We start from the raw sequence: 16,253 nt of genomic DNA, 5'->3' as shown, positions 1-16,253 counted from the left end.
CTAAAGACATATGAATTAAAATTGCAAAGGTATGGCCTATGCCCTATGGTGACATCTATTGACAAAATTTGTACTGACAGAATGCATTATGTCACACTTAATGCATATGCCATGTTACAAGTCCCGTATTTTGTACACACAGAACGCATTATAGGTCATATAATGCTTTCTGTCAGTATAAAAAAATAACAATATGACTTAATGCAGTTTCTATTTTCTTACCAGTATATCCTATGACTAAGTGCGTTTTACCAGAACGTAGAGCGTAAAATTCTAAGAATTTTGGCATTTAAAACAGAAAAACAGCAAAAACTCACTTAATGCGTTCTGCAAGTATACCCTCGTTCTATATTATATTGTGTTAGAACATAAAACACAGAAGTCCATTAATTTAATAATTCTAAATAATTTGGTATTTCTATCTATAATATGGTCAAAAATAAATTTGATTATGAATAATACCGTTTACAGACCCTAATTACTATAGTTCTTTAAAAAGTTATAGAGTTTCAAACATTTAACCTACACTAAAATCATTCTCCTGAACAAAAGTCCAAACGTGACTTCTGTGGTTAACCATCTAAATTCTAATGTATTTGAAGTATTCCTTGAAAAAAGTCAAAATCGTAATATTACCTGTGTTTTTTCTTAAAATAAGCAAAAATAAAATCGACGAACCGTATACTTTATTAGTATAAGATTTTTAAGAGCTATAATGGAATATCGTTTTAATATTCTTGTTTTCGGATTCAAGCATAGTATTTTTTTATAAAAAGTTTTTGGAGGGCGTAGATAAAATTTTAATTGGATTATAGATAAAGATTTAAAAACCCGCAATTTCGAGGATCTCGACTCTTCAAAAAGCGTTTATTTTATGTAGAAAGTAACCACTGGATAAAGTAATAACAATACCCGATCGAAGCTCTTTTGTTGTAGATATATTTTATCTTGGCATTATATTTCACATAATCTTTTATGAACATCTCTCTCAATTTTCACTAAAATTTTGTGTATGATTATTTGTGAGCGTTTTCGAACACATCGTCCTGAATGATATGTCAATTTTGAGGTGATCGGCGTTTTTTAGCATTCGTATAATAAAATTTATTGAACCGGTATAGAAATGGTAAGATATTTTTACATTTGCTTTATCAGTTCTCTCACATCAAATAACGTAAGAACAAGAATATCAGTATTTCTTTAATCTGTCTGTTTAAATGATCACTTTTCCCAAAGTCTAACCTCACGAATGACCCATGAAATGTTATTTTATTCCATGGTATACCTATTATTTATTATACGATGTAATTTAACTTACTTCAAAATGGTATTGTTATATTTTTCAGTAGGTAAATTTGTCATTATCGTTGTGTTTTTCTTTGTGTATTTTCATTAATAAATCTGGGTAGATCGGAAGTCGTATATTTATTTAAAAATTGTTCCAAGTAGTGCAATTAGAAGATCTGAAGTTTTATTTGGGTAATTTTATAGTAAGTAAATACTCATTTTTTGCATCATGACATGCATAACAGTGGTAGAACACCCGCCCGTCTGAATCTATAGGTTGGGATTCGAATCGAACATCTGATAAGAAGCACAGATAGCTGGTAATGTAGCATGAACAATGACTAAGTTGGAAATTTTTCATAACGTATCTTTTGTTTTGTAGTCGATTTTGGCATACAATGGTGGGGCCATCATCGCCATGAAGGGCAAGGACTGTGTGGCGATTGCCTGTGATCGTAGATTCGGTATCCAAGCGCAGACGGTGGCGCTAGAGTTCCAAAAGGTGTTTGAGATGGGACCTCATCTTTTTATCGGATTGCCTGGACTTGCAACCGACACGCAGACTGTCTACCAACGACTTAAGTTTAGGTGAGTACACGAAGTTCCATGGTTGTAGGCAAATCATGTCCAAACAAGAGGTCATGTCAGTATCTCCCAGTTATAGGAATACAAATTGCAGATGGTGTTGGTTAGTTTTTAAATATAAATAAAACCCTGTCTAAGCCAAACAATAATAGATAAAAAATATTTTTCTATCTATAAAATATCTAGAAGTATGCCAGTAAATCAAACATGGTTTTAGATATCGAGGGTATACTGACAGAACGCATTATTTCAGTTTTTGCTGTTTTTCTGTTTTAAATGCCAAAATGTATACAATTTTACGCTCTACGTACTGGTAAACGCACAAAGACATAGGATATAATGGTGAGAAAATAGAAACATTATTAAATCATATTGTTATTTTTTTATTCTGATAGAAAGCATGATAATGACCTAATGCGTTCTGCGTATACAAAATACAGGACTTGTAACATGTCGAATATTGTGTTTGCCATAAAGGTTAGTCTTTATAATGTAGAAAAAATGTTTTTAAATCATAAAAAAATCTACGTGGGAGAACGCTCTGAAAAAAAAATTAAAGTCCTTTTTGCGATTATCTCAGAACTTGTTTTAATGAGTTAATGCTTTCTGTCAGTATACCCTCGATATTTTATAGATAGAAGAATATTTTTTGTGGTTTGGTTGGACAGGGTTTAGTTGAATTTTGAAGGCTAAAAAAGATCATCTGTAATTTGTATTCGTAATTCAATGAAATCAAATAATTATGACTAAAAAAGTGTGCACTCTCTTTGTCAGATCGCCCATAGCATACCTAAACTACAATGGTTTAGTTTAGACGGTTCAATTAAATTTTAAATACTAACTAACACCATCTGGAATTTGTATTCTTAGTTCCTTTGACTAATAAAGTTTGGTTTGCACTTTTTATGTCAGATGTCCACAACCTACCTCCACCCTTCGCCACTGCCATATACACCCTGTGGATGGTATTTAGTGGCTTTCCAGGACGCTGGAATCTGGTTGGCTTGAAGAAAAGGCAGGCCAGGTTGACACTTTTCTTGAGACATCCGTAGATTAAATCCAATGGCAGTGTAACTTCTACTTTGATGTTACGAAAGGCTTCATGTCTGCTTAGTCATCTGCTCATTACTTTTAAAATCCCACAACCCAGTATTTGCCGCAAGCATCTGTTTTTGAAGTTCAGTATATGGTTGCTTTGAACCATCAGAATGCAAGCATTGAACAGACGGAAAATTAAGGAAGAAATGCAAATATAGCAGTCGAGTGTAGGTTTCAGGTAGGAAAGATGAGATTTTTTCGACCTCATCGCTAAAAATAATACTGGAACATTAGCAGCATGGCCCCAGCCGTATCCTGGGGGCCCGGCGTGGCGGGTCAACCAGCTAAGTGAGATTAACGCACATCACAAATTTACTCCAATAGTAAAAAAAGTCGCCTGCAGCGCAAGCGCTACTTTACTCCAAGGCTATTAAATATTTTAAATATGTGGTTGTGCGTTGTAATTTAACGTGATTTGATTGATGATTGATATACTTAAATGATAATTCCCTTGAAGAATTTAAGAAACACTACTGTAGAGCATCACACTCCCCTTAACCTTAGCGATAGGTAGGTGGGCCCGCTAAAGATCCTGGCCTGGGGGCCTGCTTCAGGATGTGGAGGCCATGATTAGCAGTGTGTTAATTTTTTCCATACTTTATTTCATAAGATGGCCACATGATTGTTGTGCTTTTTTTAAAATTATTACTTTAATTTAATGTTATCTTCACATTGAACACTTTTGACGAATCGAGTGTTTCCAACCAACAGTGACGTAAACAAAAATATTTTTTTTTTGTTAACGCTGTAATCTAAAATTATTGCCTTCAAATTGTCGAATCATCTATAAATTACACATTACAGCTAGTAATTTTGAAATAATCTGCAAAGTGATTTTTGACAAGTTGTCTCGCAACAGTACTTAGTTTATAATTTTATTTGTTGTGGGAACAATCCTCAAGTCGAATAACATTGTGTAAAATATTTTTTTCAGGTTGAACCTTTATGAGTTGAAAGAGAGCAGACGTATGACTCCCAAAACTTTCTGCTCGATGGTATCAAATCTTTTATATGAGAAGAGGTTCGGCCCATATTTTGTTGAACCAGTTATTGCCGGATTAGATCCGGAAACATTTGAGCCCTATGTGTGTAATATGGATTTGGTAAGAATTATTCTCTTGATATATTTGAAGGGTTTTACTCTTCAGTTACCATACTTATTTCTCACTATATTTATGATAGTGGTATAAACCATCTGTAGTTTGGAGCTGAAGTCACAGTTTTATCGTTTTTGAGTTGAGTAAGGTAAACGTCCCAGTCATCGACACGTTAAGGAAAAATCTCTGCTTGAATCCATATAAAAAATCGTGTGCTAACATTATGTTCATTGTGTCAATTTCTGGATATTTAGAATTTATCTAGCTATCGGACACGTTTAAGATTATAAACAAAACCAACATCACCTTGTTTATTTAATTTTTTATTCATTTAAACTTGTAAAGTTTTTGTACATGTTTTATTTAATTCAACAAATTTGACATTGAAAAAAATTAAGCAATAAAAAAATATCTATATAATACATAAAAAAATATAATATAAAGCTATTGGTAATGTCTGTAGTATCGAAACTTTGTTCAGCTTGGTCCTGTGTTGCTGCCATGTTTTCAGAAATTAACTCATCTAACTTATTTAGTACTTGTCCAAACATTGAATAAACTTTCGCCTTCTTTTGGACCAGCCCATGCATCACTAGCATTCCACAAAAAAGTTTCCAATTTCTCTGCAGTGATTTCAACCTCAAGGAAGGAATCGAAGATGCCGTGACATTTCTTCGTATAGGTTTAGGTTACTGTCTTCGCTACTGTCGTCTATATTAGTAAGTTTGGTTAAATCAATGCTCTCCATAGTAAATGGGTATAATCCACATTTTATTGAACCCACTCTTAAGGTTTTGTGGCAGTATTTTCTTTATGATCTTCTCTAGGAAAGGACAGAACTTTTTTTTGTCATTTTTTGGTGATTGTTTTCGGTCCGCCAATCTTACATTGCATCACTCCAAGTAAGCTTGGGCGGATGAAAAACGGCAACATCGAACGGTTGTAATAAATGTGTTGCATTCAGGAAACGTGCTACTAATATTATACCATTGGCCTGGCAAAAGTGCTCAATGGCTCAAGGTTAAATGAAAAGAATGGCCATCAAGAAACATAATAGCCGGAAGAGGATTATTTTCAGATATGAGTCAAGGATGAAAAACATTCGCAATAATATATTCATGGAATGTTTCGTCAGTCATCCATCCGTTCTCCGATAACCTTAGTACCCAAGTTTTTGGCGCACTCTTGGCTACCTTATCGCTCATTCTTTTGAGCATAAAGATGACCATCGACGAGGCCATTTCTCCTATTGCATTACCATTTAATAATACAGTTAAGCATTTTTTTCCCCCGCTAGATATATGGTTGTACACTGATTTTGAGCCGTTTTTTAGAAGAACTCTGTTTAGGTGAAAAATGCTGTCTCATCACAATTAAATATTCGTCTCGTGCTATGCCAAATTATCCACAGTAGGCTAACTATTTTTGCCAGGCTATTGATTGTCATCAACTGTTTTTAACTAGTTAACGTGTAATAAAGCTGGTAAATATTGTTGTTCACAGATTGGATGCAAAGATGAGCCTGATGATTTTGTCGTAGGGGGTACTTGCAGCGAGCAACTTTATGGTATGTGTGAAGCGTTATGGGAGCCGAATCTATCGCCTGATGATCTATTTGAGACAATCTCCCAGGTATGTTTTTATGATGAATATTTTCTTTAACAACAAAAACAACCAAAATTGTCTAGGTAGCTTAATTGACAAAGCACTCACCAGGCGAGTGATAGTTGTGTTCAAACCCCACTCTTTTTTTTTCTCCAGATTATTTTTATTACATCAATGATATTATTAAAATGTTTGTTACCGAGGCTATTCGGAATTATGTATTCTCAATAAAAAAAATGCTACATTTTAAAATGTTATGTTCTGTATTGAATAAAACAATTGATGGGCTTAGAATCGAAAAAAGCAGTTAATTTTCGTAAAATGTTTAGTAGTCATTAACAATGTCATACCGGTAGTCCCAGAAGTACCCTACCTGACGTATAGATAGCAGTTGTTGTTTGAAAATAGTGACCATGATTTATAAAGTACCAACCTTATAAAGCCTAAGTTTGAAGTTTGACGACGCTACGTTGTTCAGTAATTATTTGTCAACCATCAACAGTGAACGCTCTCAGTGAATTTGTAAACATGGAAAAAATTGGTCATATTTATGTGATACAATACTTTCATTTGAAAGGCTTCAGTCCAACCAATATCAAAGCGGCACTACTCTGGGGGTGTGTCTGCTCCTTTGTTTACAACAGTATCATATTGGGTGGCTGAGCTTAAACGAGGCTGTACGAGCTGCCAAGACGAACATTGCAGTGGTCGACCAAATTAGGTGACCATGCCAGAAATGGTGACGAAAATCCACAAAATGGTATCGGATGAACGTCGACTGAAATTGCGCGAGCTAGTAGACATGCTAGGCATTTCAAAAAGTGAAAGTGAAAATTTGGACATGAGAAAGCTGTGCGCAAGGTGGGTGCCGCGATTACTCTCAATGGAACAAAAACAGCATCGTGAGGATGTTTCAATCGAGTGTTTGGCGAAATTTCACAGAGCAATAAAGCAGAGTTTTTGCGTCTCTTCATAACCATGGATGAAACAAGGGTCCATCACTTCACACCAGAGACGAAAGAACAGTCAAAACAATCGACTGAAAGGGGAGAATTGGCTCCAAAGAAGGCGAAGACAGTTCCATCTGCAGGCAAGGTCATGGTGTCAGTTTTTTAGGATGTGCGTGGGGTAATTTTCATTGATTATCTTCAGAAAGGAAAATCAATCAACGGCGTGGCGTGTATTATGCAAACTTATTGCAGCGTTTGAGTGATGAAATCAAGAAAAAACAACCGCATTTGGCGAAAAAGATAGTTTCGTTTCATCAAGGACAATTCATCAGTTCACACATCCGTTATCGCGATGGCCAAAATCAATGAGTTAAGTTAAGTTTGAATTGCTTCCTCACGCACCCTATTCACCAGATTTAACCCCCTCGGATTATTTTCTGTTTCCAAACTTGAAAAAATGGCTCGGTGGTAAAAGATTTGCCAACAATGAAGAGGTGGAGTCGGCGGTTGATGGCTATTTTGAGGAACTCTACGGTTCTCACTATAAACAGGGTATCAAAGCTATTGAACATCGCTGGAAAAAGTGTATCGACCTGAAAGGAGACTACGTAGAGAAATAAAAAAAAAATTCCCAAATTTTTTTTGTTTTCTTTGTTAGGTCGGGTACTTCTGGGACCACCCTCGTATCTTATAGGTATAGTTGAAAAAGGTATTTTTAAATGTTTGTATACTAATAATATATTTCATTTTACAATTCTTTTTTTTTAGAAATTATACATATAAAAGAGAAATAAGACATTTTTCAAAAATGGAAACTGCCGTTTTTGTTTCTAGACCCCTCAATTAAATATAATATTTATTATAGTAATTTCTTTGGTGTTATTGGGCTGTATAGAAAAACAGGAAACCATAAAGCCTTGTATTCGTCAGTAGAGTACTTTGGCAAACACAAACTATCATTCTAATTCTACCAGTGAAAACGTAATTGGTAGAATAGAGTACTTAGATCTTGGTAGAGAGTGCATGGTGGAGTAGTAACTCTGTTACTCATATTCTATGACCACAGATTTCTCGGATCTAATGGTACTGTTCGCAATAATACCTCGTGTTCAGTTATTTCTTGTTTTGTTTCATTGTCGCACGTTTCAAAAATGAGCGAGACAATTCTTGAAAATGACACTAGCTTTTTCAATGATTCAACTCTTCCTTGATGCTGTGACGCTCTGGCATGCCTTCTTTTCAATATTGCGCTAGAAAAGGCGATACGGGATGCAAAGATTGTTGCCCGTGGCAGCGGCACGATATTTACTAAGCCTGTGCCTGCTGGCGTATGCCAATGATATCGACATCATTGCCATATCAGAATTGGCACTGAAAAAGGCATTCACAGCACTAGAAGCCTCTTCCAAAAGAATGGGTTTACAAATAAACGAAGCAAAAACTAAATACATGCCTGTCTATGTCATACCACGAGAAGTCGCACCAAAGTTAGATATTGGTGCATACAAGTTTGATACGGTCGACAGTTTCATATACCTTGGATCTCTTGTAACTCGACATAATGATATTACAGAAGAAATCAACAAGAGAATCATATCTGCGAATAAATGCTACTTTGGCCTGTTAAGACATTTTAAGTCCCGCATACTATCTCGCCGAACTAAAAGCACTCTTTACAAGACACTTGTAAAGCCAGTGCTCACCTACGCATCGGAAACCTGGACATTAACTCTGCGAAATGAACGAGCCCTGAACATCTTTGAAAGAAAAATTCTCTGCCGTATATATGGACCGATCGGGGATGGCATCAATTGGAGGAGAAGATATAATGCTGAGCTCTACGGGCTGTACGAAGATTGCAGCGCAGTTCAATCAATTAAGATTGGGAGACTGTGATGGCTAGGTCATGTGCACCGTATGAATGGCAATGAACCGGCAAAGAGAGTGATGTCCAGCAATCCAGTAGGACATAGAAGAAGAGGGAGGCCAAAGATTTGCTGGTTGGATGGAGCTGCCAGTGACTGCCGTATTCTGGGGGTACCAAATTGGAAAGCAGCCACACTGGATAGGGACAGGTGGAGGGAGCTGTTGGAGGAGGCCAGGGCCCACACCGGAACTCTTCCTTGTATTAAATTTGCATGTGAATGTATACTCCACCAATGAAAAAATCAGACAGATTATGTAATTTAGTGGTATTTGAAATTTCACTGAAATTTGCAAATTGATAGGGTTTAGGTGGTGGCGGACGCCCCTATAGGTCCAGTGGCAAAATGCTGTCATGGCGATAAATTAAATTGTCACTCGATGAACAACATATTATTTGATAGCGAATAATGGGTTCATTGAATGGTTGGTGATTAATCGGTTTATGGGAAGCCTGAGGAACTGGATTATTTGTTAGGTTAGGTTTTCATTCTTGAAATCATGAATTTTGTCAAAATGAAAATTGGCGCGGTTCCCGCCTGGCTTTCTGTAAACCGACTTGTACCGATTAATCTTTGTAAGAAGTTCCACATACTTTCGCATTGAGTTCTATGTCTCTGTGTTCTTGGAATGGTGATTTATTCACTTAGGAATGTTATTATTACCTGCTGACATTGTTTCTGTTTTCAGGCGCTCGTCAATGCTTTTGACAGAGATGCGATCTCCGGTTGGGGAGCGATCGTTCACATCATTGAAAAAGACAAAATCACCACCAAGAAACTCAAGACACGAATGGATTAATTTTTAATTGAATTTTGTTATTTTCAAAAAAGTATTTCATTTACAATCTTCATGCACTCATAAAATTGTAAACCCGTTAAAATTTCCGAATAAACATTTTTTAAGAAAATTGTTGTTTTTAATTTACTTATGGTTTACCAGCACATTGTTCTACACCCACTGCTGATGCCAGAACTTCCTTTAGCACCCTTTAAGCGGTGATTCTCAAACTTTTTTGTTTAACACATGTAAAATCTCAGGGACCCCTACATGACTGAAACAACGATCGAGAGGGCTAAATTACAACAGAGATATACTGCCCTGCTAAGTGAAAACACTGTCTTTTTACTTAAGGGAGAACATGCTCAGCGTACGTAAAAGTGGAGCTTTTATGCTATTTTCAAAGCATGATCCTGGACATTCCTTAAACGTTGTAGATAATCTATTTACATAATTTTGAAGCCTTATTATCCTTCATATTTATTTTAAACATTTGATGACTGCATAAAGTATTTTTATTACATAAAATAGTATTCTTTTAAACCTCTCACTCTAATGTTTTAGAATATAGTCATATTTCAGTACGTCCATGTGAAGTGGTGTTAAGATTTTTTATATTTATTACAATTTATGTCGACATTATTATAGTGAAATATTTATGATAAAAAATTATATTAATAATCTCTGATCCCAAATTTGACAAGAATTAGGCATTTTATTATTCAAAAAATGGGCAAGATTTACACATTTTAAGATACTGATTATAAGCTGTCTTTGACCATTCAAATAAACATTCTACGAATAATGTTTGCTTTATAATAATTATTGATCTAAGAATAAGGCAGTATTTTTTTGAAATACGTCATTTTTATTGGCATTCCCCAGTGGTTAAGCTACAACATACGGCCGTAGCACATAAACTGACAAACGATAAATGAAGTAGGGAGTAAGATAATGTTAACGCGCGTGTTTGAACATGTACATAACTGAAAAAAAAATATTTTTTTGAAAACGGTACATGTTCAAACACGCGCGTTACCATGATCTTACTCCCTACTTCATTTATCGTTTATCAATTTATGGCTACGGCCGTATGTTGTAGCTTAGCCACTGGGGAATGCCAATAGAAATGGCGTATTTCACAAAATACTACCTTATTCTTGGGTCAATAATTATTATCAAGCAAACATAATACGTAGAATGTTTATCACATTTGAATGGTCAAAGACACAGCTTATAATCAGTATCTTTTATATATTATAATCCTAAGAGATTTTGGAAAACGCACCAACAGCTCATTTATGCGACATTTTATTGTTATTTTTACATCTTCACTTTGATATGTGCGCTACCGAATTATCTACCGATTGAATTGACCAAATTTGAGAAATATCCGATGATTTTCCAGAAACGTGACGTTTATATACGATATTTTCTCATACACCGTATACGATTCGCCATATTTCTTTTAACGCACAACAGAATGACGTCTTTGTCGCTTAAGACCTTCTAATCCTTTATTGACAAACGGAATTGATTATTTTTATTCAAATATCGTAATATAGGCATTGGCGCACTTTTTTCCGGTGAGAAAACCATAATCTTGGTACAATTCACTACGTAAATTATCTTCTGACAGCCGTGTTCGCCACTGCTATAGTTTCATAGATAACGTGATATTCCAAATTTGATTTTTTAAAATACTTCTTTGTGGCTGTTCACGCACACTTTTTTTTATTGAATAATTACCTAGGCTACTAATTTCCATAGATCACAATATAGTCATATTAAACTAACAAAATTGCCATTGCAAACAATGGAAGAAATTAATACGAATTGTTATAGTTATCAAAATGTGTGATATTGTATAACATCTACCTATTTTTATCGTCCCTATCATCATCAATCTTGAACTATCCACTGCTGGATAAAGGCCTCCTCAGCCTTATTCTACTCCTTACTTAAACATGAATTGTTATATTTATCAAAATCAGTGATATTATATTATTATCTACCTATATAGAATGCCATTATTATCATGAGCCTTAATAAATCAACTGCTAGATGATGGCCTCTCTACGTTGATTGTATTCTTGACAGTATTGAATTTCTATATTTATTAAAAATGCTAATGTTATTTATTTATTTACATATTCATATCGTCATCATCATCATCATCAATCCACTGCTTAATAAAGACCTCCCTAGCCTGATTCTACTCCTTTTTGTCATATGAATTTCTGTATTTATCAAAATCGGTGATATTATATTATTTATCTACATATTCATATTGTCATCATCATCATCGATCTGAACCAATCCACTGCTTAATAAAGACCTCCCTACCCTGATTCTACTCCTTTCTATTGTCACCTCCGAAAGGGGGGGGGGATGTAGGATGATGCGCTGGACCCCCCCTGATGATGTAAGGTCACGGTGATCGTCTGCTGGCTTCTTCTTTCGGGGACATGCTTATTGATTGACAACGCGGAATTAGAGGCGAAAACAGGGCGTTTTATTGTCGAAATACATTTACAGTAAATTTACAGCGTAGAAAATATTTATAAAAATAAATAAATTTAAAATGGCGGTGACGTCGGCGAGTGTGGCGCCGCGGCCGACGTCACGCTCGAGAGTCCGAAAATCGAATGAATCTTCTAGGTGCTGGGGTAGCCTCCGAAAATTAAAGTAGGTAATAATAATACACAACAGATAACTCACAATTCTATCACTGAAAAATCACACAAAGGCAGCCTTTACACCCTATGTACCTGGCTTATAGGTATAGAAATAGACAACCAGACCTTTTCCAGGTACATGCTTTGAAAAGGGGCTGTGCATTTGTTGGCATTATTATTACTGCATTAAAATTACAGCTTGCTTGTATGTTTAAAATTGAATAAGTATAAAATTTATAATGACGCTAGGTTTTATTTTGCTTGCTTCTAGAATTAATGTAGTTATAAAAATGCAGGATTTTACATACATTAAGGGCAAGATTGATTTCATTTGTTGACGTTGCAAAAGAATGACTATAAATTTTCATACATTTAAGCTTACGGGCTAGAAATTTTTCTCGCAGTCGATCTGCTCATGTTTGCATGAATCCGCCCAATGATGATTCAGGCCTCATGGCCTTGGATCCTCTGAGGATGCCATGGTTTAGGCGGTAACAAATGACCTCTCTGGGAAAGGCCCTGAACCGTAATTGGGCTGATTAAGATCGACGACGATACAAAGTTTTTTGCGTGTGTAACTGGACAATGCAGCGGCAACTACTTAGGGTTGTCGAATACATAATCAAAGCATTTAACTATAAAGTCTTCACAACAGGACTTTTTTTAGACATAGCAAAAGCCTTTGATAAGGTCTGGATCAAAGGTCTTATAGTTAAACTTTCAGAATCAGGACTCGACATAGCCATGATTAACATGATAAGCTCCTTTCTCCGGAATAAGAGCTTCAATGTTAAACTTAACGGAATTAGATCCACCACAAAAATACCCACAGCCGAAGTCCCACAAGGATCCGTGTTAGGTCCCACCTTGTACAACCTGTACACGAAGGACATACCGATTCCCACCGACAGTTTCGCTAGCTCGACCATCGTAGCCCAATACGCAGATGACACAGCTATCCTAAGCAAATCGCTCAATCTCAATAAAGCAATCAAACAAGTCCAAACAGCGGCAAACCAAATCTCCAATTGGTGCGATAAATGGCGTATTCAGATTAATCCATCTAAGAGCACTGCCATTCACTTTGCCAGACATACGAATAGGCACCGCCTTAAAATGGTAAATCTCAAAATGCACAACCACATTATCCCTTGGGATACGTCGGTTAAATACTTAGGTCTTACGATAGACAGCAAACTCACATTTAACAAACACATTCAAGAGAAAAAACGCCAAGCCGTAATAGTCTATTCAAGACTTCGACCCATGATGGGTCCCAGGAGTAAACTGTCTACTCGAGAAAAACTTCTGCTCTATTCAGCAATCACCAGACCAACAATCACCTACGCAAGCCCCATATGGGCTTACTCAAACCCCAGGCACATTAAACTCTTTCAGACCATTCAAAACAAGACATTGCGACAAATCACGGCGCACCATGGTTTGTACGCAATACTACACTTCACAGAGACCTCAAAATAGAAACCATCCATGAACATATCATGAAGTTGTCGAAGAAATTCTACAAGTCCATGATAAACCACCCCAACGCGACTATTAAAAATTTATTGATCGAAAACGGAAGCGACACAGACTACGTCTATAGGAGGCCGAAGGCAATCCTGCTGGACAAGCAACCACCATAGTTCCTTCACATCCACACCACAGACTTCCTATCATCCGAGCGACTGACCTGTTATTTTTCAGTGCAACAAGGAGAGACATTGATACCCGACCCTCCCCCGAGGATAATAAAAGATGAAGGGCACCCCGCCGCCTGAAGTAAGTGCGGGCGGAGGGAACCTTCCTTCCTAGTATTAAAAAATATAAATACAAGTATAAAAGATAAAATACTGCTCGGGGGGAACAATCGGGCTATCAATGTTACTGCAGAGATCTTCACGGGAAACCACCCGACCAGTGATGTGACCTGAATCTGGGTCACATCACGGCCAGGATGAAGAAAAAGTATTGTTTGTATATGCGAGTATATAAACCTGTGCGTGTTTTTGTATGTAATTACAAAAGCACGTACCCTGTCCAAGCCTACAAAAAAGCAATACCACATTTAACAAAGAGATTAGACTACTTAGATTAGTCCAATCTCTTTGACATTTAAGATGAAGGAGATAGGGGTCTTGGCCCCGGAGCTCCAATTATAAGTATAAGGCTATATACTAAAGAAAGAAAAGCTTGATATGTGGGTGGTTGCATCTCCTGCGTTAAAGGATCGAAGCCCCTCCGAACCGTCGGTGGCCGGTCAAACTGGGAATACAGCACTTTGACGCCTCGCGGTCGGTGGTTCCACAGTTTTCCAGACCTTCCGCAAGGATGCTGAGAGAGGAAGGATCGAAGCCCCTCCGAACCGTCGGTGACCGGTCAAACTGGGAATACAGCACTTTGACGCTTCGCGGTCAGTGGTTCCACAGTTTTCCGGACCTTCCGCAAGGATGCTGAGAGGCGTCGCGCCCAGCCTCTCTTAACAACGCCGGTCCGAAGATCGAACGACATTTCACCTAGATGCATACCACTTTCTGATTGCTTGCTTGCCATGCCTCCAGTTACACACACTGACAGGCAATTTTACATGAAAAAAATCTATGCTAACACGTAATTGACACAGGCTAAAGTTTTTTTTACACAGGCTTAGGTTACTAGGTATACACTGACACTAAAATGTTGTATATTTAAACTGACTATACACCACATTCAAACACAAAACACTATTTAAAACTAGCTAACCTATGACGCTATGCTACGGCTGGTTGAGGATGCTGATAGGCTGCTCGCTTTGCTGCTGGAGTCTGCTTTTCTCTGCTGAAGAAGGCTGCTTGACTCTTCCGAAGAATGGTAGATGACGCGCCGGTGGCGTCGACTACGCACTTTGGCGTTGCATGTCTGGGCCAGGGCTGATTCCAAGGCTCGCAGACGGTTGGAGCCAGGAACTTCCTCGACGTATCCGTCCGTGCGACAGGGTTGACTGATGATTCAGCTGATCGGGGAAACACCGAGAGTCCATGGTTTTGCAATATGACTGGTCTGTGTTATTCGGCAGCATCCTCGTGCGTGATTATTGATGATGCGCGATGAGTCGGCCAGCGATAGTTTCCCAACTGCGGCGGATCCATGACAGGCGGCATCTTGACGGCTTGATGATTCTGCTTGCTTGCAGTTGAGCGCCACCAGAGGTCGAGCCTCTGGACGCTGTACTGTTTCACACGATTCCACACGCTGCTCTCTCTTTCGGTTGCCAATCAATCGCTTCTCACGGCTTGCATTCGGGTGAAAAAATATCCGCCTACCTCCTAATCGTAGACGATCACGATCAGAAGGCGTATGCACCACGTTCTGGGGGCCAAATGTCATCTCCGAAAGGAGGGGGGGGTGTAGGATGATGCGCTGGACCCTCCCTGATGATGTAAGGTCACGGTGATCGTCTGCTGGCTTCTTCTTTCGGGGACATGCTTATTGATTGACAACGCGGAATTACAGGCGAAAACAGGGCGTTTTATTGTCGGAATACATTTACAGTAAATTTACAGCGTAGAAAATATTTAACAAAAATATTTAAAAAAATAAATAAATTTAAATTGGCGGGAGACGCCGGCGACCGCGGCCGACGTCTGGAGAGACCAAAACCCGAATGACAATCAACCTTTTTGTAGAGTAGGTTAACTCTAGGTAAGAATTAAAAATATTACCTACAAATTCTGCCACTGAAAAATCACACAAAGACAGCCTTTACACCCTATGTACCTGGCTTGTAGGTACATTGGTTCTCAAATTTCTGGTCACAGAAACAGACCTTTTCTAGGTACATGCTTTGAAAAGGGGCTGTGTATTTCTTGGGATTATTATTACTGCATTTCTTTGCTTGATAGGTACACAATATTTTGAAATATTTAAACTACCTAGGTACAAAGACATATTTTCACAAAATTAATACATAATTTTAAACTATATACATTAGACATTGAATGGCATGGAATGAATGAATTTATAGGTACTTAATTATTATTTTGCATGACTTTAATATAAGTAGGTAAGTGCTTTTAGGATGTTCTTTTTTACGCTAGGTCAATGATTTATTTTATGCTAGGGACGAATTTAATGGCAAAGCTTCGATGTGGAGGAACAGGCAGTGGTCCCGTGAATGGGAGTAACCAAGAAGTTACAGTAAAAAAAATAAAGTCAATAAAACACTAGATAACTTTTGAACTGGTATATTGTCAATGTCTACATTAGTTTAA

The 16,253-nt window shown here is 37.3% G+C and overlaps 1 protein-coding gene across 1 annotated transcript; it reads left to right on the top strand.

Moving 5' to 3' along the window:
- Window positions 1-1,040: 1,040 nt before the first annotated feature.
- On the top strand, window positions 1,041-9,455 carry Prosbeta3 (proteasome subunit beta type-3). The gene is made up of 5 exons (XM_085946195.1): window positions 1,041-1,126; window positions 1,670-1,875; window positions 3,905-4,073; window positions 5,571-5,699; window positions 9,236-9,455. Exons 1-5 carry the CDS (start codon window positions 1,124-1,126, stop codon window positions 9,344-9,346), a joined length of 618 nt encoding a protein of 205 aa, XP_085802321.1. The 5' UTR covers window positions 1,041-1,123; the 3' UTR covers window positions 9,347-9,455.
- Window positions 9,456-16,253: the final 6,798 nt, after the last annotated feature.

This window comes from Rhyacophila brunnea, unplaced genomic scaffold, assembly GCF_057557595.1.
Source record: "Rhyacophila brunnea isolate RB1 unplaced genomic scaffold, BYU_Rbru_1.0 scaffold_19, whole genome shotgun sequence".
Taxonomy (NCBI): Eukaryota; Metazoa; Arthropoda; class Insecta; order Trichoptera; family Rhyacophilidae; genus Rhyacophila; species Rhyacophila brunnea.
This window is presented reverse-complemented; position numbering and strand designations above follow the sequence as displayed.